General features: G+C 48.1%; 2 protein-coding genes across 3 annotated transcripts; one reads left to right on the forward strand and one right to left on the reverse strand.

Moving 5' to 3' along the window:
* Nucleotides 1-1,464: 1,464 nt before the first annotated feature.
* rassf2a (Ras association domain family member 2a) lies at nt 1,465-13,562 on the forward strand. 2 transcript variants are annotated; one of them, XM_027031757.3, is made up of 10 exons: nt 1,465-1,676; nt 7,919-8,002; nt 8,613-8,688; nt 9,267-9,418; nt 10,208-10,302; nt 10,687-10,829; nt 11,091-11,244; nt 11,466-11,587; nt 11,680-11,777; nt 11,933-13,562. In XM_027031757.3, the coding sequence occupies exons 2-10, from the start codon at nt 7,950-7,952 to the stop codon at nt 12,000-12,002; spliced, it is 963 nt and encodes a 320-aa protein (XP_026887558.1). In that variant the 5' UTR covers nt 1,465-1,676; nt 7,919-7,949; the 3' UTR covers nt 12,003-13,562. The 2 variants fall into 2 exon arrangements, with proteins under 2 accessions (XP_026887558.1, XP_026887557.1); XM_027031756.3 differs by lacking the exon at nt 1,465-1,676 and adding an exon at nt 5,766-6,123.
* A 2,658-nt stretch (nt 13,563-16,220) lies between these two features.
* On the reverse strand, nt 16,221-23,567 carry ccdc92 (coiled-coil domain containing 92). Its single transcript, XM_035536515.2, has 3 exons — nt 23,432-23,567; nt 23,039-23,080; nt 16,221-19,405 (listed from the first exon to the last, which is right to left on the reverse strand). Exons 1-3 carry the CDS (start codon nt 23,565-23,567, stop codon nt 18,531-18,533), a joined length of 1,053 nt encoding a protein of 350 aa, XP_035392408.1. The 3' UTR covers nt 16,221-18,530.
* Between the last annotated feature and the right edge of the window lie 2,158 nt (nt 23,568-25,725).

Genomic DNA, 25,725 nt, shown 5'->3' on the forward strand with positions numbered 1-25,725 from the left:
TAAGATCTGTGTTATCAGTTGGGCAGAAGTCACAGGTGACAACACATCTTCACGGCCTGAGGTTTTCATTAGGGCCGGTCTCTGCTTTCCACAGTCAGTATCACTGAGCTGGGTGGGCCAAGGTCTGTACATATCTCCAACTAACACACACACACACTCACAAGGCCAGTTTCTCGAACATGGATTCCTGGAAGGGTAGAAAATATACTTTACCTATGGCCCAGGTGTGATAACGGTGGCCAATTAGATGAACGTATCGGTCAGTGATTACCAGCTGTGGATGCAGAGACCCAGATGAAGGGCATGTGCATCGCTGCCACTACCAAAGAATGGAGTACCAACTGTGCAGTGACACCATGTGGATTCTCGTGGCCACTGATACTTGGGGTTCCTCAGTAGCATTCACCTGTGTGCTGTAGAGACAGTTCTACCATTGGATAACAGTCACTTTGGGGCAGTTATGGTAATATGGGAGGTGGAATTCCAAGCAGGGAAGAGAAAGGAAATTTCAGGTGATCTGTATGACTGGTTTTGCCCTGTTTTCACCTCTACAGTTCATCTGGCCTTAACGTTCATCTTGAAGTAACGCTGCAAGTTAAGACCTCTCTTAGGTGTACACTACTGAGGGTGGCCTTAAAGAGTGCCAGTCTTTTGTCAACGGATCATTTTAAAATGTAGCGCTGGGACCGACATGATTATGTCGTTGAAAACCAAAACGTTACTGCTAACATTCGGGACAATGAAGAATGAAGAGTTGTGGACGGAAGACAGCTGCACACGGGCTTTCTTAAAGCAGCTGTCCTGCAAAAGGGGACGTGGGTTGATGCACCGCCTCGCTGTTGGAAAAAAAATTAAAAATTAAAAAATAAAAATAAAAAAACCGACTAATTTTGTATACAAGTGTGCTTCGCTTTGCGAAGCAGAACTCCCCTTTCGTCTCTCCCTTTGTCTGAGGCTGCCGTGTCGCTCTGCTTTAACCACATTACCAGTAGTGCTGGCTGTGCTTGTACGCGGGACCCTTCAGAATGAACTGAACCCGTTTTACTGTGAGCCACTTAATAGTCTGCGAGGCGCGTAAAGTTCAATCGACGACGGGCTACACGAGGCCCCTGCACCCAAACGTGTGACACGCGTCCACGTGGAGCAGGCTGCGTGTCCAGAAGTCCGCAACCCTAAAACGAAGAGCCCATAAACGAGCTCCCGTGAGGGTTGCACCTCGCTGGGAATGTGGAGTCCAGACGGGTCAACCTTGCGCGAGGCAAAGCGCCATTGTGTACGGGATTCCCTCGTTTGCCGTCCCTCGCTGAAACAAAACGGGCAGCGCGGACAAAGGAGGCGTTAAAGGCGTGCGCTGGTTGGCTGGTCTGGGGCCGGAGGTCTGAAACAACAGATGGGGTATTCCTTGTGCTCACGCCCCCCCTCCACCTCCACCCCCACCCCCACCCCCTAACCCCCCAACCCCCCAACCCGAGACCCGATTGTTCGAGTTGCGCGGACCAGCGAAAATCGAGCGCGCGCCTTACCGGAGCGTTTGGATCGGAACGCGAAGCCGCTCGGGACCGTCTTCGGAGCGCACACTCGCGGAAGGCAGACAGAACGCGCGAGGCGAACGGCTGCGCGCGAGAGCGTGGCTCGTGTGACTTTTGCGTTTGACCACGGCGGCGGCTGCCTTCGTGGTGAGTAAAGCGGGTTTAGTGGAGTTGTTCGCTGACGTTCAAGGGTTTTCTGAAATGGCCAAACCATTTTTTGGTGCGTTTCTCCGGAGATCTTTTGGGGCCTGCAGAGAAACTGCATACAAATCCCACTGTTCCTGTATCTTATACTGATGTGTAATGTGGGCACGTAGTCCGATGGGCTACGAACGTGCCAGAAAAAAAACTTGGTAGTTGGAGATGTCATATGATCTATCGATATATTGCATTACCCTGTTCATGTCATTTCTCTGACCACACCACGTGTGCTACGTTGTTTCAAATGTGTCCGTATTGCCTAATTAGGAAAAGCGTAACACTGACTACAAGACAAGGGAAAGTAACGTTACGCTGAAGTTTACTAAGGGACAATCCATCATAAGTGTCCGACGAGCTTACAAAAGGGCTTTCTCCTCGCTGTCCGCGATCTCGACACGGCTGACAGGGTCGTCTAACGGAAAGTGACAGGCTTGCTCAGTCGGTTGCCAGCTCACTGCAGCAACATTTGGATTTAAAAAAGACTAGTCTGGTAGTAGTTTGTTACCTAGTATGGTAACAAATACTGTCGTGGGCGGCTGAGCACACACGCAAACGTATTAAGATTAAACTGCAATCTGACTTAGACAGGGGATCATATTTAACTGCCACATCTGGCATTCCTATTTTCCAGCCTGCACATACCGAGGGAGCCGGGTTTGTGTTTGTGCCTGGTGTTTCACAAATCTTCAGAGCGCGACGTGTATGGTGAAATCGTTTTTAACAGATGCGTTTGGGAAGCTGCTGAACGCATGAAGAGGGGGAAGGAAGACGGACGGGGGGCCAAGCTCCTGAACTCTGCCAGTGCCGGACAAAGCTCGTTGTTGGTCCGCGAGTGTTTTCAAGGTTGTCATGACAGTCTGAACAATAGCCAAGTGAAGGCGTGTGTGTGTGTGTGTGTGTGTGTGTGTGTGTGTGGTGAGGATGCTGCTTTATGACTTGTGGGTGTGCGTCCATTTATGAAAGAAACAGCTGCGGGTGGATGAATGAAAAGACTGATTAGGATACTAAAAACAAGGAAGGAACCGTTTTGTTAGCCACACGCAGATTAAAGAAGAAAAATTATGTACACGCCCGCGCGTATGCAAACCACGCTCGAGAAAGACCAAGTGAAATGGTTGAAAACAGTGATTGGGCAACTGTACGTGCGTGCACGTCCGCCGTTAGAGCCAGGGGTGAGCTCGAGCCCACGGGTTCCTAGGCCGTTCCGGTAGCCCCCCACGTGTACGTCTCTCGAGACTACGGGTCCAGCAATTGTCGCGTGGACCGCTTCTGAAAAAGTGGTCGTCAATTAAGTTTAAATGTGTGATCTATTTGATCTATTTCAGATGCGATTCGTCGTGTTGCACAGCTTGGAGCAGTTTGAATGTACATTAAAATAATCCTGATCCTATTCATAACATTTTATATGCTTCGTGGCATACGTGATGGCTGAGGGAGAGGTTATATAACTGCAGAAGTGCGTGATTTACCAAATCTGCACAGCAGCGATTCGCAACGGAACGCGGGTTCCCTTCTCGTTTCAAGGTGTAAATGATTACCGCTGAGAGCTGCTTTACCGAAGTTTAGTGTGACCGTGGTTTGTTTTTAAGAACAGAGACGAACGCCAACTGAACTTGACGATGAACCTCCGTCTCCCGAAACGCACGGCGTTGTCCTGAATGAGGAAGTACGTTGTTCCTGTCATTTGCCTTTGCTTTTTGTAATGGCAGAGGTCAGTTGGAGACTAGCAGCTATCGGGCAAGCGTCATGCTAACTGATTTTGCTCTCAGGAGTCTTTCACGGTTCCCAACTGATAAAAACAAAAACAAAACCTGGACAGATGCCTCGAGGAAGCAATGAAGCACGCGGCCAAAATATGCGGGCGTACTTTCTAAACACGTTCACTATTTTCACTACTGTTCCCTTGTTTGTGTCTTGCCCATGTTATTTACTTAACCTTTTCCCTTAATACACACACACACACACACATTTACAACTTCAACTTTTGAATAAGGACAGGGATATAGTGTAGACCTTCTTATTTTTTTGTTCACTCTTCATTAATTTTTCATCGCTCCATACATTTGTATGATTTCATGAATTATCATGAATAACAGCTTTGACGCAAGCTAAATTTATTTAATTTAAATGAAATAGTTTAATGTTTGTTACTTATTTATTTACTTATATACATTATATTTAGCTGAAAGTGCATGCTGAATTGTACACTAAACCACAGGAAACATTCACATTGATTTTATTACTAAGAGTATTGTTAATATTTTTATTTTAGCTTAACCATTTCAACTGGGTTAATTCTACCTAAGCTCTCTGCATCTCTCTCTGACAGCATCTTAAGCAGAGGAAAAAACAGTGCCTTTGCCACTTAGGCATTGTTAGGGGCTTGTTCACTAACGGGAGTATGAATGGATTGCGGAATGACTGAATATTATTTCTGAGTGGGGGAAATCGCCATGTCAAGCTAGCTGCAGGGTCAGTTGAAAGCCAATCGCATGTCTGCTGATCTGCAGAGCAGCTTTGTCTGATCCAGGGTCAGTTGAAAGCGAATAGCATTTCTGCTGATCTGCAGAGCAGCTTTGTCTGATCCAGGGTCAGTTGAAAGCGAATCGCATGTCTGCTGATCTGCAGAGCAGCTTTTTCTGATCCAGGGTCAGTTGAAAGCGAATCGCATGTCTGCTGATCTGCAGAGCAGCTTTGTCTGATCCAGGGTCAGTTGAAAGCGAATCGCATGTCTGCTGATCTGCAGAGCAGCTTTGTCTGATCCAGGGTCAGTTGAAAGCGAATAGCATTTCTGCTGATCTGCAGAGCAGCTTTGTCTGATCCAGGGTCAGTTGAAAGCGAATAGCATTTCTGCTGATCTGCAGAGCAGCTTTGTCTGATCCAGGGCCAGTTGAAAGCGAATCGCATGTCTGCTGATCTGCAGAGCAGCTTTGTCTGATCCAGGGTCAGTTGGGGCCAGTGGCATGTCTGCTGATCTGCCTGCATTGCCTTGTGATGTGTGCTTTTACACAGCATAGTCTCCACTCCACCATTTCATCAAGACATCACCTTTTTCATATGACTTTTCAGGCACATTTGTTTTAGTAGCGTCCTATTGGCCAGCTCAGCATCCTGCTGGCCAGCTCAGCGTCCTATTGGCCAGCTCAGCATCCTGCTGGCCAGCTCAGCGTCCTATTGGCCAGCTCAGCATCCTGCTGGCCAGCTCAGCATCCTGCTGGCCAGCTCAGCGTCCTATTGGCCAGCTCAGGGTCCTGCTGGCCAGCTCAGTGTCCGGTTGGCCAGCTCAGGGTCCTGTTGGCCAGCTCAGGGTCCTGCTGGCCAGCTCCTGCCCTTTTTGCACCGCCCCGCAATATCTCACAATCATCTTCGGACTACACAGTGTCAGTGTATAGCCGTTACTGCTGTGTGTGCGCTCTGTAATGTCTAATACTTCACATTTTGTAACCGATAGCCTTGAAGCCTGTCATCTATAATCTGTAACTTTGGAACCCACTAAACATATCTATGGTGTATCTGAAGACCAAGGCGCTTGGACCTGGATTGCAGACGAATGGCTCTCCTTGGTTGACTGTGGCTTCAGCAGGGCTGTGTGTATCTGCTGAAATATTAAATCACTTGTACTGAGCGATGGGTTGATTGCTTCTGAATATTTCATCATGGCATGAATGCAAGCAGCAAGCGATGTGTGAGAAACACGTGAGGGGGTGTGAGAGACTTCGACAAGTTCTCACATCATGCGCACATACACACACACACACACACACACGCAAGAATGAACAGAGTGAAAAGGTACCTGGGTTAATAAGAACCTGAGTGTATTGTATTTCATTTTGTGAAAAGATAATCATCGTGGCCGTGCTCATGAACTGTGGGAACAGGGAGCCCTTTGGGAGAGTCTCACTCTCTTGTGTGCATGCGTGCATGTGGGTGTGTTTTTGTGTGTGGGTGTGTGTGTTTGTGTGTGATAGGCATATGTTTTATCGAGCTGCCTCATTGTTCTTTTCTGAGTGCATGTGGGGTGTTTGTGTGTGTGTGTGTGAGAGAGAGAGACAGAGAGGGAGGGAGAGAGTGGGAGGAACAGACAGCAGAACTCTGCTGAGTTGAGCCGGCAGCAGTAGCACTGGGGAAGTGTTAAGTAGAAACAGGCAGGCTCAGCTTCCTCCATGAGCTGCAGAAGAGGAAGTGGCGAGTGGGAGCACTTCCCAAGTCCTGTCCGCTAGCCCAGGCCAGCGCCGAGCGGAGAGACCTGCGGACAGCCGTTCTCACCCAAGGGACGCCACGGCAGGTTCAGCTAACCCTCACCGTCTCGGCCCGGGGGGGAAAAATAAAAATCGTAGGATTACTCCTGAGGAGGAAGAAGAAAGGAGAGAGAGGGGGAGAGAGAGAAGCGTGGGTAAGACTCGGTGACGTGGCTTCTGTGTGTCTGTGTGTGAGAACACCTACATCTGAGCTGATAACAGTCTCCAGGACATCACTGCTCAGCTCAAAATATCGGTTCCTCTGTGTACTGTGGAAAATTATAGATGATTTTCATAGATGATGTGTAGTGAAATCTAAAATGTTCAGAGTCCTACAAATGCTCGCAACGTTTTGAGACTTGATGTAGTGGTGGATGGAGCGGTAGGTGTAGCGGTGGGTGTAGCGGTAGGTGTAGCGGTGGGTGTAGCGGTAGGTGTAGCGGTGGGTGTAGCGGTAGGTGTAGCGGTGGATGGAGCGGTAGGTGTAGCGGTGGATGGAGCGGTAGGTGTAGCGGTAGGTGTAGCGGTAGGTAGTTGGAGCAGATGTAGAAAGGAGTCACATTTGAAATGGTATTTTGTAGCCCTGCACCTGTGCTCCCACATCATGTCTCTCTCTCTCTCTCCAGAAGCTTCTCTGTAGCCTGTCAGCTGGGTAGGAAGGAAACCATGAGTAGCACTGCTGGCAACATGCCAGAGGAACCTCTAGTCCCTCTGTGTGTGTGAGTGTGAGTGTGTGTGTGTGTGTGTGTGTGTGTGTGTGAGTGTGAGTGTGTGTGTGTGTGTGTATGTGTGTGTGTGTGTGTGTGAGTGTGTGTGTGTGTGTCTGTGTGTGTCTGTGTCTGTGTCTGTGTGTGTGTGTGTGTGTGTGTGTGTGAGTGTGAGTGTGTGTGTGTGTCTGTGTGTGTGTGAGTGTGAGTGTGAGTGTGTGTGTGTGTGTGTGTGTGTGTGTCTGTGTGTGTGTCAGTCATAGGTCTTGTGTGGTGAAGCATAAGAATATGCAGCTGTCCGGGTTGTGGGTGTCCCTGTACGTGCCTGTTTTTCAAACAGTTGGGAGTGGACAAGCTACAGCCAAACCACCATCACTTTTTCTCCAGTAATCTGTTGTGGGATCATTTTACTTTGCGTTTATTTCCATGTGCTTGTGCCTTTCTGTTTGTGTTTCTGCTTGTGTGTCCGTGGGTGTGTGCGCGTGGGTGTGTGTTCGTGGGTGTGTGCGCGTGGGTGTGTGTTCGTGGGTGTGTGCGCGTGGGTGTGTGTCCGTGGGTGTGTGTCCGTGGGTGTGTGCGCGTGGGTGTGCGCCCGTGGGTGTGTGTCCGTGGGTGTGTGCGCGTGGGTGTGTGCGCGTGGGTGTGTGCTCGTGGGTGTGTGCACGCGTGGGTGTGTGCGCGTGGGTGTGTGTGTCCATGGATTGACTGAGCTGCTGTCTGGCGTTCATAAGCCTACGTAAGTTGAGCCTCTCCCGTGTTAACACTGTCCCTGCTCCCTTGTCCTCTTCTGTTCTCCTCATATCCTGCTTCCTTCAGCTGGCCCTCCCATCTCTTGTTCGCCATCCTGGTCCCATACTCCCAGCTGCAAGTGTGGTCTGCTCTGTGTGCGTGTGTGTGGGTGCTGTGTGAGCAGATCTGTGCTTCACGGTACACTCCTCTGGGAGTGTTAAGTAGTGCATGGAGGATCGCTTGCTTATTGTGTTTATCAGTATATCCTTCTAGTCTCTCTGACCTGGTTTCAGAAGAGACATTAAGAAACAGGAACTAAATATGTGGCTTTTCTCTCTCTCTCTCCTTCTCTCTCTCTCTCTCTCTCTCTCTCTCTCTCTCCTTCTCTCTCTCTCTCTCTCTCTCTCTTTCCTTCTCTCTCTCTCTCTCTCTCTCTCTCTCTCTCCTTCTCTCTCTCTCTCTCTCTCTCCTTCTCTCTCTCTCTCTTTCTCTCTCTCTCTCTCTCTCTCTCTAGTCCTCATCAATGCAGTTGTGTTGGGCTTAAAATGGAGGACAGCAGTGATGGAGTGCAGGTTGGGGAGAAAAAATTCATTAGCAAGTGAGTCACACCAACATCCCAACGCCTCCCAAATCCTCACTCTCACTCACTCTGCACCTCCTCTACTCCTCACACAGCAGACACACTGAAACTGAAGACATGGTGTAACAGATAGTAAGCTAATAGCAAAGACCCTGACCCTCTCTCTCTCACACACACCCACACACACACACACACACATACTGAAGAGCCCTGACCCTCACACACACACACACACACACACACACACTGAAGAGCCCTGACCCTCACACACACATACTGAAGTGCCCTGACCCTCACACACGCACATACTGAAGAGCCCTGACCCTCATACACACACATACTGAAGAGCCCTGACCCTCACACACGCGCATACTGAAGTGCCCTGAGCCTCACACACGCGCATACTGAAGTGCCCTGAGCCTCACACACGCGCATACTGAAGTGCCCTGAGCCTCACACACGCGCATACTGAAGTGCCCTGACCCTCACACACACGCATACTGAAGTGCCCTGAGCCTCACACACACGCATACTGAAGTGCCCTGACCCTCACACACACGCATACTGAAGTGCCCTGACCCTCACACACACGCATACTGAAGTATCAGAGCTGTGTGTGTGTTTGTAGAAGCACCGTCCTCTCCTACCTGAAGACCTACAACCTGTACTATGATGGACAGAACCTGCAGCTGAGACACAGAGAGGTACACACACACACACACACACACACACACACACATATGTAGATGCGCGCACACACACATAAACACACGTGTATGTGCACATACGTACACACCCACACACACATGTATTCACACAGATACACACACACACACACACATACGTACAGACACAGAGAGGTACACATTCTCACACACACACATTCTCACACACATTATTGGGCTTCTTTGTCTGAAATGTGCTTCAATTTGACTTGCACTATGCCTTCTCAATAATTCACCAGTCTCTGGGAAATAGTGGCTGTCTGTGACTCAAGGGCATGTGTGCGTGTGCACATGCACTTGCATATGTGCACGCGTGTGAGATCTCAGCTGATTTAGGGGTTTGCTGTACTTATGCTAATTTATTTGTTTTATAGACAAAATCCACAGTTACTTAAATTACTATTTAAAGAGAGATTACTAGAATAAATGAGTTATGTTATTTGTAATATTGATTTAATGGTACAATTTATGTGTCTGTGTAGCAGTACTGTGTGTGTGTGTGTGTGTGTGTGTCCCACTGACTGGGTCCTGCTGTGTCCTGTGTTCTCAACACACAGGAAGAAGGTGAGTTGATTGTGGAGGGGCTTCTGAATATCTCCTGGGGTTTGCGTCGACCAATCAGACTACAGATGCAGGACGACCATGAGCGAATCAAACCACCTCCATCCTCCACCTCCTGGCACTCAGGCTGTAACTTGGACAACCAGAGGTCAGGGTTATAAACACCACAATCGCACAGACAGCCTCTCACCACCACACACATTTCATAGCAAAGGGTTAGTAATTAGTACTGTCCTATTAAAAGGTTCCAAAACTAAAAACAAACATTTGTGGGAGGAATTTTGAATGTTTCCTATCATTTCAGAAGAGGCATGTTCAGAGAGTCAGTCTCAGTTTCATTAATACACACACTCTTTCTTCAGCAATCTAAACTGTACTAGCCTTGAAACCCCCATAGCTGATCTGACTCAGACACCACATTCTGTTATCTGCATTTGTTACCATGGCAACTCCAGCCACGCTGTTGACATTCTACATGTTGAATCACCAGGGAATGCTTGTTTGGTTCACCTGCTTGCTATAATCACTCGATCAATCAATCAATCAATCAGTCAATTCATAAATTTTGTAGTTGTACATGCTGATCTGAAAACAATGAATTCTCCTCAGAAACATATTTTCATGTCTCATGTTTCATGAGTATGATGTTAAGTATGTTATTATGTTTTTTTGAGTACATAACTAAGTTGAATTTTCGAATGCAAGACTATTATTTTTTTTATATGTTTATTATAAGTACAAAATCAGCCGTTCACATTCAGATCTTCTCTCTGAAAGCAGCTAGTTCAAGGCTGGCTCCAATACAGATATCTTTGACACTGAATATAAATAGGTCACAGATAGGCACTATATTTATCCACGTCCTGTATCCCATGACACAAGATGCATGATGCTGTTTGTCTTGAATCATGTTGTGTCCTCTCCTTGTTCCTTGTAGTGCTGAGACTCAGAACCAGGCTCCACCCTCCATTGAGGTGACAGCCCCTGACAGCCAATCAGAAAACAACATGATGAAGGAGGGTGATGAAGAAGGTTGGTCTCAGACTGGGGGTGTGCTTTCTGTTTGTGCACATGCTTCCCTAGCTCCACCCAGTCTAGTCTCTCAGTCCAGTCCAGTTCCAGATGGCTTTACTTGTTAAAATGAACTCTGCTGAACATGTTCAGTACAAGTAGTGGTAGTAGTAACACCAGCACCACCACCACCAACAACAACAAGAATAATGTAACACCAGCAGTAACAGTAATGATAAAAAGCATTACAAATATTTATTATATTTAATGAATAGTTAAGAATCACAAGCTATTGGTACTATTAAACAGCGATGTGTTTCTGTGGTTGGGAGGGTGGTGTATATAAATGACTTTGGCGCTGGTGTGTGGAGGTCAACACCCACCCCTCTCAACCTCTCCCTCCAGACTGCTGTGATGCCTCGTCTCAGCTCTTGAGGACCAAAAGTGATGCGGGTGTACTGAGGCGGGGCAACAAGCGGTCTCCTAGCGACCAGCGGCGAATCAGAAGGCACAGATACTCCATCAACGGTCATTTCTACAACCACAAGGTGACACAGAAGCAAGTGTGCGTGTGCGTGTGCGTGAGCACGTTTGCCTGACTGTGTGCAGGTGCATGGGCGTGTCTGGGCCTCACACACTTGAACAAGGCAATATTTCATCCTCAGGCTATGCCATGCCCATCAAACTCTCTCTCTCTCTCTCTCTCTCTCTCTCTCTCTGCCTCTTATCTGTTCCTCACCTCTGTCTGTCTCCACCCCCTTTCACCCTCATGTCTTTCTTGCCCCGCCCTCCTGGTCCCCCTGCTCTAGACGGCAGTGTTCACTCCAGCCTACGGCTCGGTCACCAACGTCCGGATCAACAGCTGCATGACGACGCCACAGGTGCTGCGTGTGCTGCTCAACAAGTTTAAGATCGAAAACAGCCCCGATGACTTTGCCCTCTACATCGTCCACGCCAGCGGAGGTCAGCCTCCCTTGCTATTAGTTTCAGTACTGAAAACTAGAAAACTGTAATAAAATGAAATAAATCGTAATAACTGGTGGGCAAAGTAGAGTGATGCAGATACCAAAGATTTGTTTCTAATCTGGTTGTTTGTAGTACATCTGTGCAAGTACATTCATCTTCTGGTTTGTGTGTAAATAAAATGAAATACTTAATAATAATCGTGTGCGTGTGTGTTTTAGAACGCGTTCAGCTCAGGAGTTCTGATCACCCACTGCTGCTGAAGATACTTCAGGGTCCATGTGAACAAGTCTGCAGAATTTTCCTTATGGAACAGGACCTTGGAGAAGAGGTTACGTATGATGTGAGTATTTGCTTTGTGTGTGTGTGTGTGATTATTTTTTTGGTTAGAGTAAATAAGAAATAATTGACTGCAGATGTCCTCCATTCCAACAGGTGGCGCAGTACATTAAGTTTGAGATGCCTGTGCTGCAGAGTTTCATTACCAAACTGAAAGAGGAAGAGGACAGGGAAGTTCAAAAGCTCAGACGCAGGTGGGTGACGTCAAGACCCGGGCTGCAGACACACAGGCAAATGCTGATAGAACCATAACTCATCTCTGTATTCTCTCTCTCTTTCCCTTCATCCCCCCCCCCACTTTCTTTTCCTCTGCTCCTCCCTCTCTCTTGCTCATCCTCTTCCCTTTTAGATATAAGAATCTGCGGTACGTCATGGAGAAGCAGCTCCAGTGTTCACCAGAGAGTTCCACTAGCATGTGAAGAAGCTCCTCCCACCAGCCATGGCCTGCCCCCTCCACCCGCTGCACCCCCTCCACCCGCTGCACCCCCTCCACCCAGACCTCTCTCGTGCTCCCTGTCTCCCCGTGTAAATTGTGCAGTGCCGCACCTCGCGCGGCCGGCGTTTTCCGCCCTGACGCGCTTGCCGGCCTGTTCGGCCGTAACGCTTGACTATATAGTACTTGTATGGTACTTAATACTGTGTAGGGGGTAGTTCATTTCCCCAGGAAGGGGGGTCTGGGTAGTGTGTAGTGTTATGTTTGGCACATCACTCAGCCAGTTGTTGGTTATCTCCGGTGTAGGGGTGTGTTTTGTGTGGGGTATCCGTAGGGGGTACACGTAGGGAAGACTTTGGTTGATTCACAGGTTTGCAGCACACATACAGCACAATGTATAAACAACTGACCGACACAGGAGTATGAGACATTACTCAGATGTGAGAAAAGTCTTAACGATAAGCACAGTGTAAGACACGAGCATCTAATATGGCAGAAGTCAGATCAGCAGTGATTGGAAGTTATGGGTGCTGAGATACGAAGGACGTATTCACATGTAGAGAAAGATCATGCCCAGGCTGTGCCCTGGATATGAAGGCGTGTCTGGGTGTGGATTGTGTGCGCGTCGCTGCTGGGTGACCTACATGTTTGGGGACTTGAATCAGCTGCATGCTTTTACATACAAGATGGTGTGAATTTTTACAATTTTTATCTTTTTATTTTTAAATGGTTACTTTATTTATTTTTTACAGTAATTTGTCACATTCAGTTCTTGGAGACAGGGACTGTTGATTCTGAATACCTTTGGATTTGTGTAAAACCTTGGAGCCGTCCATCTAACGTGTAATTTTATGCACTGTACACACGCGGGAGTATAAATACAGACACACACACACACACAATAGGGTTCATATTCCTTGTGCGTGTTATTGTCTACAATTAGAGCGAAAACTGGCCTCCTAACTATCCATCCTTGTTTTGTGTGATCAGTGAGTGATTCTCAACAAGCCTAACTGGAAATCGCTGAGCCCACAAGCAGGTCATCACCATGGCAATGTGATGGTTTGGTTCCTGTGGCAGAGGAAATCCAGGCTTTGTTTGGACGACTCGCATGTAGGTTAGAGAGAGCGGGAGTCTCTGACCCTGAACACATCACAGTTACTGCATCCAGCCAATCAGAAAGCGGGATCAGCTCCAGGCAGTGACAGCTAGTCTGTGCGAATATGCTCCCGGTTTGTTGCGCGTGCGTGTGTGTGGATTGAAGTAGCTCCAGCATGTGGGTGATGACCCCGTTCAGACACAGTGGGGTGGCGCAGAAGGCTGTAATCTCAGAACTGTACTGTTGAAGGTTTGTCTCTCTGTTCCTCAATCCCACAGGTAGGACGATCCACACTTTTCCTTTCTTCCCTTCTCATACGAATGGTTTAATTGTTTTTAATGTCCAATGATATTCCTATCATTTTGATTATGGTTTTAACATGTTCTGTTGTATCTATGCAGCGATTTACAATAATTGTATAATTTTATAATACAATTTATAAAGTCATTTGTGGGCACGTGTGCTTTTTTATTATTGATTCAGTTTTCATTTAAATTACATTTAAATATTTAAAAGTGCCATCTCCTTGACTTCTGGACAAAATCTACGATTGTCACATACGAAGCACTTGGGTTTAGATGTTATTTTAAAGATGAAAGGCGTGTCTAAACATGGTCACTGTGGTGTGTGTGTGTGTGTGTGTGTGTGTGTGGTGGTGGGAGGGGCACTGGAGAGAGTGGCAGTGTGTACGTTCAGATTCTAAATCTGGGCTGTTCTAAAGACAGGATGTCAGTGAAAACCAGATTACCTGGGTGACACTGATCAGAGCAGCACAGCACATCCACTGACATCCTAGTCTGGCTGTGAAGAGACAGCGGAGTTGTTTACTTCATGGGCACATACTGATTATAATATAGGTTTTAGTACTGTGTGGATAAATACACTCCTAGTTCTGCATGACAAGTGTCTGGTTCACCCCAGCATGGGCATACAGACTGACTGGACTTTAAGTTGCTTAAGACAAATTGGCAGTGACTAAGTCACTGAGCTCTAATGCCTCTTACAGTGGAAACATGCCCTGCCCCCCCCCCCCCCCCCCCCTCTCTCTCTCTCTCTCTCTCTCTCTCTCTCTCTCTCTCTCTCTCTCTCTCTCTCTCTCTCGTGTCCCAGTGTTGTGTTCTTCTCATTCACCACTGGGGACTAGGACAGACACAGGGTCTGTTCACACAGTGATGATTGAGCACATCCTTTCCTCAGGAGAATCACTGATATCATTGATTGCCAGTATGCTTTGACTCCAACTGCAGAGGTTCTGTTGTATCGACACTGTTGCTTTGTTGTCTGTATAACAATGTTCTACCTTCCACTCCTTCTCTCCTTTCACAGTCTCGCGGCATCATGCTCTCTCAGCGTTGGGGAGTCTCATTCCTGGCCTGCCTGTTGCTACTGGCAACACGTATTCCTAACATGCAGTCTCGTCGGGGCGGGGGCTTCAGATGGGGAGGGGGCCTGGGTAGAAACGGAGGAGAGGGCGGAGCCAGGCAGGGAGGCTGGGGAGGGGGCTTCGGCCACGCCTACAGGCCCCCGCCGGCCCACAGCGGAGGCTCCTCCTCCAGCTCCAGCGCCGGGAAGATAGCAGGGGCGGCTGCGGCCGGAGCTTTGGGCGGTATGTTACTGGGCCACGGCCTCGGCTCGATGGCCCGTCCTGGGTCCGGTCATGGGTACGGGTACGGCGGTTACGGGAGCTATGGCCAAGGCTATGGTGGCGGTTATGGCAACCCCCGACACGGTGGCGCACGTGAGAACGTGCAGACTGACGAGTTCCGGAACGAGACAGACATGGAGTTCTACGCAGGATCTGCCAGCAGGGGGCATGCGTGCGGCTGGGAACTGTTGTTGGGGGCGCCGGTCTCATTATCGCTCACGCACTGGCTCTTGTAGGGCATATGCAGTGTGACGCAGGACCAAGGACCGTCAGAGCTAGAACACAACCAAAACATATGCACAGGGAGTTCAGGATTTTGTGTGTTGCCAGAACTCTACCTAGTTCCCCTCATTTCCTTGTTGTTTCAGTCCAAATGCAGTGGTAGCTCAGTGGTTAAGGTACTCGAAAAATAATCAGAAGGTTGCCAGTTCAAGCCCCATCACTGCCGAGTTGCTACTCTCAGGCCCATGAGCGAGACCCTTAACCCTCAATTGCTTGAATTGTATTCATTCATAATTGTATAAATGTAAAAGGCAATAAACAGAGGGAAAGATGACAGGTGAACACAATTCTCGTGACCTGAGTTTATAGTTTGTCTTATATGCAAAATAGCCTAACAGCAGAGTGGTCGATGCATTTCTGTACTGTCCCAGTTCCCTACACACCTGAACAAGCTATGAACACAGAGTAAAAATGTGGAGTGTCTGGAGATCCCAAGGATGAGACCTGGAAACACTGGTCTACAGAGTACAGCTAATTCATAATCCGATTTCAACCCGTACAACAGAGAGGCTGTTGAAACGAGATTAGTACAAACAGGTTTGCCACAGCGGCTTTTAAAGCGGTCCATGCTCAAATATTTGGCTTGCATCTTTGGTATGCTTGACTGACGACTAATATGACTTGTTAAATCTATTTTAAATAAAGTGCAAGTATCTGCATCAGCCGACATACATTAAAATGTACACTAGGGGGCAGCATCCAGAAAGCTTCAGCATCAGAAAAAAAAAAATCTAGGAAGAAAAGGGTTTTTTTTTTTTTTTTTTTTTTTTAAGTTTTGTACATTAGTTGTTTATATGTAAACTTTAGATAAATTAATTGTAACTCCGTACCTCTTCGTACTTCTCGAGTTTATTTAATCGCTAGTTCTGATAGTTGCGATTTTTGAAGGTTGTGATCTTACTCCCAAACCCTTCTCTGCCTGCAACGTCGCAGAGGTACAATTCCACCTTCACAGGCGTTTGAGTCATAAATATGTAAATTATGTGAGCCATGTTTTCGAACTGTAGCACATGAATAATGATTTTATATCTTAAGAGAGCTAAAAGCTCGTATGTAACGTTTTGAAAGGGCTTTGTTGTAAGCTTTAGCGCTGAATGATGAGCTGAAACGCAGCTGGTCGGGGGATCTGGCGGCCCGCGTGCTGCTTTGTGCTGCTTTGTGACTCCTAACGGACCGCACGCGCCTCCGCGTGCCCTCTAGACCCCAAGAACATGTTCAGCGTAAAGCAGCCTCCGGAAAGACACAAATAATACACAAATACTATACAAACAGCCAATAATTAGATTAACAACAGGCAGCCCACGTCAATGTGAACGCAGACGTTTGAGCTCTAGGTGTAGCCCGCCTCACACTCTAAGAGGAAATGTAATTATTTCTGATATGTTTTAGGTGCTGTATCCTTGTGAATTTTTTTCAATGCTTGAATGATCTGAACAGTTGCTGTATCGCCCGAGAAGATCGAAACTGTTCCTCTGGTGTTTATTGTTCGCTAATACCCGAATAAAAGACTAGACTTATGTGTAAGTGACTCATTCTTCTCTTTAATCAACTGTCAACTAACAACCGCTCATTGTTTATAGTGAGACAATTATATAACCCCCTGGTTTTTCCATTACATCACATTAATATCTTTGCATATTGCCGTTACATGTTTTCTCCCCTTGTGTAAATAAACAATAAAACGAAATAAAAAACTTTTTAAATGATGAGTAGTTCTGCCAACTCAGCAAAAGAGGAATACCTCAGACTTCCTGTGGTGACACTTCGCCCTTGTGCTCCGACATCCTAGAGGAGCCGAGGTCTTCAGCAGCGTGTCATCACCGTGCGGATTACGGACCATGACACTGGCTGTATAAACACACGTTATCCATTACCTGCCCGTCCTACCCGGTAACGGTTGCCTCCTCACTAAATGGGTTCCTGCTTCTTTCTTGTCAGTGGTAAGTGACTGAGGCACAGCCGGGTTCACTTGTCGCCTTGTCGCTGACTGACTGCCACATGGTTATGTGGATGGATTACAAGCCAGAATTATAATTTTGTCTAACATTTGCTAGTGGCTCTGATGGAAATATCTTATCTTGACATTGTAATTGCATTGTAAATACAATTGTAATTTTAATCACGTTAATAGCGATGAGGATTAGTGACTGTAATTATTATTAATACAGAATGCTCCACATCGCCCAAGGGAAACATTAGGTACTTTATAACCCTAGCCGCTAATAGCAAGTCAAGAATATTTATTAGCTAGCTAGGTAACATTAAAGATTTCTCCAATTTTAACTCTGATTACTCAGACACTGTAGTCGAGCAGTGCCTGGGAAATACTAAGGTATAATTCCCCATGTCTTTAAGTTTCTTAAAGTTACGCTCGTTTAATATAAGTAACCTTTCCGGTGCTGAAATGCACGTAAACGAATAGATTAAGGCGAGTCACGTTTAACGTTTCTATTATCTGTGGTTATAACGAACAGTGCCAAAGTACAACGTGAACTAACGTTTTGGCAGCTACACTACAGTAGCGCAAGCTCTGGGAAACGAGGCACTGTTTTCTTTTAAGACCTAAAACCTTACTTACACTATAGCAAATAAAAACGGCTTTAATATGAATAAAACCCACAAATCCAGGAAGCGTTTGTGATAAATTACTTTATGTGATTCTCTACATGTTGTGAAGCAGCAGAAGTTACATTAAGATGCGGTCATGGGAGAGGCGAGTACAGAAGGCCAGTGGAGGCAGGCTGTATACCTGCGTTACTACTGCAGTGCTCATGAATAATCATAAGGGTAGATGAATATGCATACGAGCACATTAGCTTGAGGATTGGCCACGTGTGTGGGTTTTGCGCTATATGAGGGGGGAAAAAAAACAAAAAACAAAACCAGAAGACAAACCGGCGACTGCGAGGAGAAGAACTAAATGGGGAAGCATTTGGCGTGCTTACAGTCATGTGAGCAGACGGCAGAGCTGAGCGAAGGTGATATTAAGGATGAATTCTTCTTGTTTTCGTCTTTGCTCGTACTTGTCGCAGGGTTGCATAAAAAGCAGGAGGCTATACGGCACAGCTGACGCCCCGCCCCCCTCATCAACTCTCTCTCTCTCTCCATTCAGTTCTACTAGCAGCGCACATCCAGTCTTCTGTTCGGATTTCCGACCAGTATTTGTGCCAGTGTGTGACATCCAGTGCTTTAACAAGTGTGTTCTGGCTGTGTTAATGTCGCTACATAAGTATTTTAGTTTGATAATTCTATCCATTCTATAGGGGAGTGTGTGTGTGTGTGTGTGTGTGTGTGTGTGTGTGTGTGTAGTTTGGAGAGCCTTCTTCCACTTGTGCTGTGTTAAGTGTGTGAAGTGTGTGTGTGTGTGTGTGTGTATATGGGGGTGTATTTTCACAGCCTTAAGGCAGTTCTGCCAATACTGCACTGGTCTGAATGTGTGTGTGTGTGTGTGTGTGTGTGTGTGTGTGTGTGTGTGTGTGTTGTCAGTCTTAAACAGTTCTGTCAGTTTCGGAGTGTTTGCGGACCACCTTCTCCCCGCTGACCTGGTCCACAGCCAGGGTCTCCACTTCTGGCTGTGCTCTGGCCCCGCCCCCAGCTGACGATGAGCGGTGGATCCTGTGCGCCACCCCTATGTGGGCGGTCCCTCGATGTGGCCTGTCCCGTGCGGGGCTGCTCCTGGGACTTGGCGGTACAGGCACATGGGCGGGGCTCGATGGTGCAGGGGGTGTGGCTGCAGGAGCAATGGGTGGGATCACAGGGGGGCGTTCCCTCAGCAGGGGCGGGCTCTCGGAAGGGGCGGGCAGCTCTCGGACCTGCAGGAAGGGCGTGGGGTCAGGCATGGCGTCTACGGTGTCCCTCAGCACCACCCTGCGGCCATCGGAAGCGCCTATCCGGTACAGCTCCGTGTACTCGCAGTGCAAGGGCTGCGACAGGCTCTTCCGCATACGCCTGCGAGGCGTGTCCGGCTGCCGAGCGTCTCTGTCTGCAGCACTAGGTGGGGCTGGGGGCTGTGCTGAGGGTGTGGCTAGGGGCGGGGCGGGGCTGACGGCCGGGCCGGTCCCAGACGAGCCGCCAGCCAGGAGGCGCTTCTTGGTGGCGTGGAGTTGTGAGCTGAGATAGGAGATGGTACTGGCTCTCTGTTCCAGCTCTCCGCTCAGCACGGCCAGCTTGTGGCTGCGGTGCTTGAGCTCATCCAAGTACTTCTTCTCCCGCTCACGGATGGTGTTCTCCAGCACGGAGATCATGGCGTTCTTCTGCTCCAGGTCACGCAGGAGCTCCGCGTTCTCCTGCTCTTTGGCCTTCAGCTGCTCCTCCAGCTCCTCACAGCGACGGTGCAGCACCCTGCAGCGTTCCTCCCCACTGTCTGGATCACACACACACGCACACACACACACGCACGCACGCACACACGCACGCGCACACACACACACGCACGCACGCACGCACGCACGCACACACACGCACACACGCGCACACACACGCGCGCACGCACACACACGCACGCACACACACACACACACGCACGCACGCACACACACGCACGCACGCACACACACACACACGCACACACACACGCACGCACATGAAAACACATGAAAACACACGTATGCAAAACACAGATACACATGAAACCACACATACACACACGCAAGCACACACACACAAACATACACACATGCACACACACGCACAGATCAAACACACATTATTTCAAATGTCAGTTAGCATAGGCTTAAAGACGGATAGGAGATAAGTAACCCTCCTTACACATACAGTGTGCATGATGAATTTGCTTCACTCCACAGCCTGAAGTCCACCAGATCAAATAAGACTCAGCCTATAGAGGGCAGTACTGACCTTTGATATTCAGATCTACATGATACCACTGACTAAGAGTCACTTCCTTGCCCACTGCCAGAGATCTCTGTGAGCATCTGCCCCCCTCAACACACACGCACACACACGCGCACAGATCTACTGGCACAAAATAATAACGGCCAAATTGTCTATTTGTAGAATGTCTACGAAAGGTCTATATTTGAATGTCTATTTCACTCATTACCTCTCTGCCTGCCTGTCTGTCTCTTTCTGCCTGTCTCTCTCTCTCTCTCTCTCTTTCTCTCTGCAGTAATGTCAGCTAAACTGGGAGAGGCTACAAATGTACACTTATGGAAACTCAGCAGAGACAGGAAGAGACAGTAAGGGAGATACAGGGAGTGCGGAAGGTCAGCAGAGAGACGCTCCTCTGTTCATATTGATTAGCACTGTAACAGGAGACAGTCTGTCATCCTCCCCAAACTGCTCCCCCACAGGCGTGGCTACGTGAATGGCACCCCATGTCAGCCCAGTTCAAGTCCAAAAATGAAATCACTTGAATGAATTAAACAATTACATTTGTCATAATTTTGTAGTTCTATTTTAGATTAACTGACAAAAAACGTATGCGTTTTAAATTAAGGTGCATTCACACTGGGTTGATGTGCATTCCTACGATTGGCTCAGCAAGAACGACGCCACAGTTATTTACGACTTCACAATGTTATTGGCTGAGAAATGTTCCGTGGGAGAAAGCCGAACCATATCTTGGCGCATACTCCACTACTCCATCTATCTGTGTACACGCCCTTGTTCGGTCAGTCTCATGATGCACGAGTCATTTGCATAATTCTTGGGTCTGGATGCAGGCCACTCATACATTTTTCATTCTCACATAAACAGATATTCCCAATATAGTTTAGTGCACTGTGACTACAGAGCCAGTCCTCATCCGTTTAGGGAAGATTAACATGATACCCATTACATGTCGTACTTGACGTGAGCACGCAGTTCACTGTTCAGTGTTTTAACCATTATTATGTGAAAGCAATAATGCCATTATACCCCCATTTATTTTACAGCACTTGCCACCCCATGTATAAAACCCTGGACAAAGCACTGCCACACCCCTCCCTCCCTCCCTCCCTCTCTCTCTCTCTCTCTCCATTCCTCCTTCTCTCATCCCTCCCTCACCCTCCAATAGCCATGAAGACGGAGTGAGCCGCCACGGTCCCGTGCGCTCCAGCAGTGAGGCGTGATGGGTTTGTAATGTTTGGAGGTCTTAAAATAGAAAGGCAACAGCCAGTGTTCAGCTCTAACACGCGTAAGCAGTATTCGGTGCGTGTACTCCACCACTTTATTGTGGGGTTAAATGACGTCATCCTTCATGGATACTGTAGTTAGAAACATCCCTGTTCAGCTGTAGTACCTAAAACATGGAAATCACGGCCTTCTCATAGCTGAATTATATTCCGTAACCTACAAATCATTTGCCTTTTAAAAGGTACTGAAGTATAAAAGTCTTCCTTACTGTGAGTGACTTGTTTTTAGAGCTCTTTAATTTATTTTTAATTTCTCTCATTATCATTTTAATTGTCCATAATAAATATCCAAGTCCATAAATATGAAATCCCCAAGCCGTCTCGCTCTGTCTTTGTCTGTCTGTCTGTCTTTCTTGTTCTGCTGTCTCTCTCTAATTCAGACCGCCTCTGTCTCTGTCTCTCTGTCTGAAGCCTGCAGAATGAGCTCATGTGACAATAACAGAGTTACTCACATACAGGGGGTCCCCCCCTCCCATCATGACCACGTCAGACCACGGAGCCGTCAGTACGCGCATCTCCAAACCTCATTACACTGACGTGCTCTCCACGTGAGCACGGGCTGAAGCCGGGAGAGAGGGCGGGTGCTCCGCTGTGTGGCGGGAGGGGGTCTCAGTGGAAAGTTACTGGCATGACCGCCGCCCCGATAGCCGACGGGTCATCTCTCACGGCAGGCTTTGCTCTGAGCTGCCAAGGTGCGTTTGCAGCTGTGGTAACTGGCTTTCAGTGGGCCAAAAGTTGTGTCTGCGGGTCTCTGGGGGTGAGACAGGCTGCAGGTGGTACATTAGCCTTCTGCATTAGCATCATTTTGGCACAGCAGCGTCTCACGTTGGTGCCAGCGCCACGACCTGGCCCACGCCAGACAGCAACGGCCACGGCAACAGCAGCAAAAGGCTCTGATCGGGATGAGATCGGGATGAGCTTGGGGGGGGCATGCCCGGGCTCTGGAAGGCTGTGCCGTTTGCGCAGCGAGGATCTGTAGACTACGCGTCTCCCGTGGGTTAGTGGGGGTCAGGTTTCATTTGAACGTGAAAAGAGGCACTTTATTTATAGAAAGGGAGGAGAGAGAGAGAGAGAGAGAGAGAGATATGGAACACAGAGGGTTGCCTGTGCATTTGTGTGTGCATGTTTGACTGCTGGGTGTGTCGTCGGTTGCCAGGTTACACCAGAAAGCCTTGCAATGTGTGTTTGTAGGGACAATGACCCGAGTCTCTTCCTCTTCTGCTCTCTCTCTCTATCTCTCTCTCTCTGCTCTCTTTCTCTCCTTCTTTCTCTGCAGTGGCCGTAAAATATTATTTACAATGTGCTGCAGTTTAAACTGGTCAAAGTACTACCACGGGACCAGTACTAAACAGCAGCGCAGGGGTGCAGACCAATAATGATGTCTGCCTTCCCTGTCGTCGTCCGGCGCACGTTTCGTGAAGCCACTCGCTTTTAGCTCAACAAGCGCGTAAACAGGGCCGGCCTTGATCACACGTCTCGCGTCTGGGCCGGTGGGAACCCACTCCACCCGTGGAGGGCTTACAGGATGAGTCAGGCTGGTCAGAGCTGCGCTATGCCGTGCGGTGCTTCCAGTTCCCGGGACATGAATCTGACACCGCGTTGTGCATCACAGTGGAACAGTGGAAGCTTTGTGTGTGCATGCCGGGAGTTTGTCTGCACAGAGGAAGCAGTTACTGCGCACCTTTCCCTCAGTGCCAGGTAACACGAACACACACACACACACACACACACACACACACACACACACACGCACATACATGCAAATACACGCACATACCCACAAACTGTGTGTGTGTATGCGTGCGTGCATGTATGTGTGTGTGTGTGTGTGTGAAACCAAGGTGCATGAGAAACCTTACCATTGGGATCAGAGCTCCTGACTGTCAGCTCATATGTCAGGTCTTTGAAAACAGAGAGAGAGAGAGAGAGAGAGAGAGGGAGAGAGAGAGAGAAAGAGAGAGAGAGATCAAATGTTAGAATGCGGAGCATCAAATCACCTTTAGAGTGATTTGACCACATGAACACACGATCCCATCATAATATAGTGTAGATCGCATGATACACTTTAGATTATATGACACTATATTGTAGATGAAATGACATTACTGAAGATGACATGACACTATATTGTGTCTCATATGCTATAATGTAGATTGTAGTATCATACTGTAGACTGTAAGACATTGTAGTGTGTGTGTGTGTGTGTGTGTTTGTGCGTGCTCATGCATGCATGCGTGTGTGTGTGTTCACACCTGTGCAGTGCTGCTGCAGGCGCCGTATCTCAGCATGGAGGCCCTTCAGTGTGCTGCTGTGATCCTGCTGCAGGAACAGCAGGTTCTTCTGGGCACTGTGGAGCTGATTCTCCAGGGTCACGTTCTCAGAGGCCATGACGAACGCCACACACGCACACACACGCGCGCGCGCACAGGCACACACACTCACACTGAAAGACAAGCAGAAAGGACAGGAATCACTTCACTTTCAACACAGCCAGACATCTGAAGAACAAACACATGATCTTTGGAAAGAGAAGCTCTAGTAGTGAAGTGTTTACCAACGCGCCAGCACCTGACAGGCCACGGCGGCACCCTTCACCACCATTACTTATGCAAATATGTTTACAAAAGGGTCATCAAACCTTCAACATCATCATCAAGGTCATCGTCATCATCATTATTTCTACAACTATTTAAATTATTTCCCTTGCAAATATATTTAAAAATATTTTTCTTTGAATACATTTATCCAAAACCATGATGGCCTGTGCTTCGCCCATGTTGTACATTGCACACACTATACTGAAATGAACTCTCTCAGAGAACCTTCCTATGAAGGAGGGGATGGCAGAGTGGTTCAGGAACCCTATTAGATACGCGTCTCCTCTCCTCCGGGACTCCTAATGGAGTTGTGCACAAACTGTGGTGACCTCACATCTATTGGTTTTCAGTGAATCAACCTGAGAGTGGATCTCAGTGTAAAGCGCGCCGAACAGCACAGAGTGACGGCATCCAGCGCACCTGTTCATGTGTTCTGTAACCAGCTGATTAAACTCACACTTATTCCCTACAAATATGTGGAAGCAGGCTCCATATGTGTGTGTGTGTGTGTGTGTATAAACTTCTTTTGTAATGCACAAACAGCTGCAGTAGGAGAGAATATGTGGAGGAGGACAAAACACTCTTGGCAGAATAACAACCAAAGTGAGGTCATTACTGAGTTGTAGTAATGCACACACGCGTACACACACGTACACACACACACACACACACACAGGCAATAAACGCGGTCTTCATGCCACTCTGCACCAATCTCCACCACACCACCTCCTTCTCTTTAAGAACAAAGACCCATAAATAGCTAAGGACAACATGATAGCCTGTTATTACATAAGCAGATGGACAGATACAGAGAGAGAGAGAGAGAGAGAGAGAGAGAGAGGTGGGGGGAATAAAAGAAAACAAAGGGACACAGGAAAGGAGACTAAATGAGTGCTCTGGCTCTAATGGCTGGGCGTCCGGAGCAGGAGGAGCACTGATCTGAGAGCGAGAGAGCGAGACGCATCTTCACCGGCTCCACGTGCAGAGCACAGCCCTCACGCATCCATCCTGACACACACGGGCTTAAAATAGCACCACGGACCTGATGCCGTTTCCCCGATGGACGCAGGGCGCGGCCCCTTTAGCTCACTCAGTCCTTTCACTCTTTATGATGAGCCAGCCTACAAGGCTGACATTTGGCTTGCAAGGCCATCAGTGGAAGTGGAAGTCCGTCGTTTAACCTGTCCAGTCTGCTTGCCATGCGATACCATTCGTGAGCAGTGCCGAGTTGGTTAGAACAGAGGTTCTAAATCTGGCCCAAATCTCCCTGCACTTTGAATAATTCAGTGAGGACCCCCGGTTCTGAAGCGCCCTCTCTCGGGTGGGTGCACTTTCACCGATATCGATTATGAAATGTAATAAATCTGTAACATCTGGCTATTCCTAGAGCGAGGGAGGATGACGAAAGGAGGGGAGAGAAAAGACGAATAGACGGATGTCTCCATTCCCCTGTGCTGGTGGTGCAGTCGCAGGGGGGCTCAGCGTGTCTGCAGATACGCATGACGTATTTGTCTGTAATGAAGATAAGGGGTGAAAAAAAAGAGCCACAATGCGCACAGACGGGTGAAGCCACTGATGGGTGGGGCCACAAATGGGTGGGGCCACAAACAGGCAGAAAGGAGCAGCCAATACGCCACCCCACCACCATATTATCATCCTATGATGATCATTCTAAAGCCAGTTCCCTTTCAGTCTGAGGACACACCCATCAAGCACCTCCAATGACATCAGAAGGTATGAGACAGGTGCTCTGTGCATGGTGTGGTGGCTGAGAGTTCTGCCAGAGCCAACAGAGGGACAATCTTTTTCTTTCTCATACACACGCACACACACTGCGTGTAATAAAGACAGTAAGTCATACTCCCCTCATCAGTGTGACAAACCTCTTCCTCTACATTGTAACCTGGCTGTGGTGAACAAAACATCTGATCTCACCTCTATTGACCGCT

The sequence above is a fragment of the Electrophorus electricus genome, chromosome 20 (assembly GCF_041902795.1).
Source record: "Electrophorus electricus isolate QZ-2024a chromosome 20, ASM4190279v1, whole genome shotgun sequence".
Classification (NCBI taxonomy): Eukaryota; Metazoa; Chordata; class Actinopteri; order Gymnotiformes; family Gymnotidae; genus Electrophorus; species Electrophorus electricus.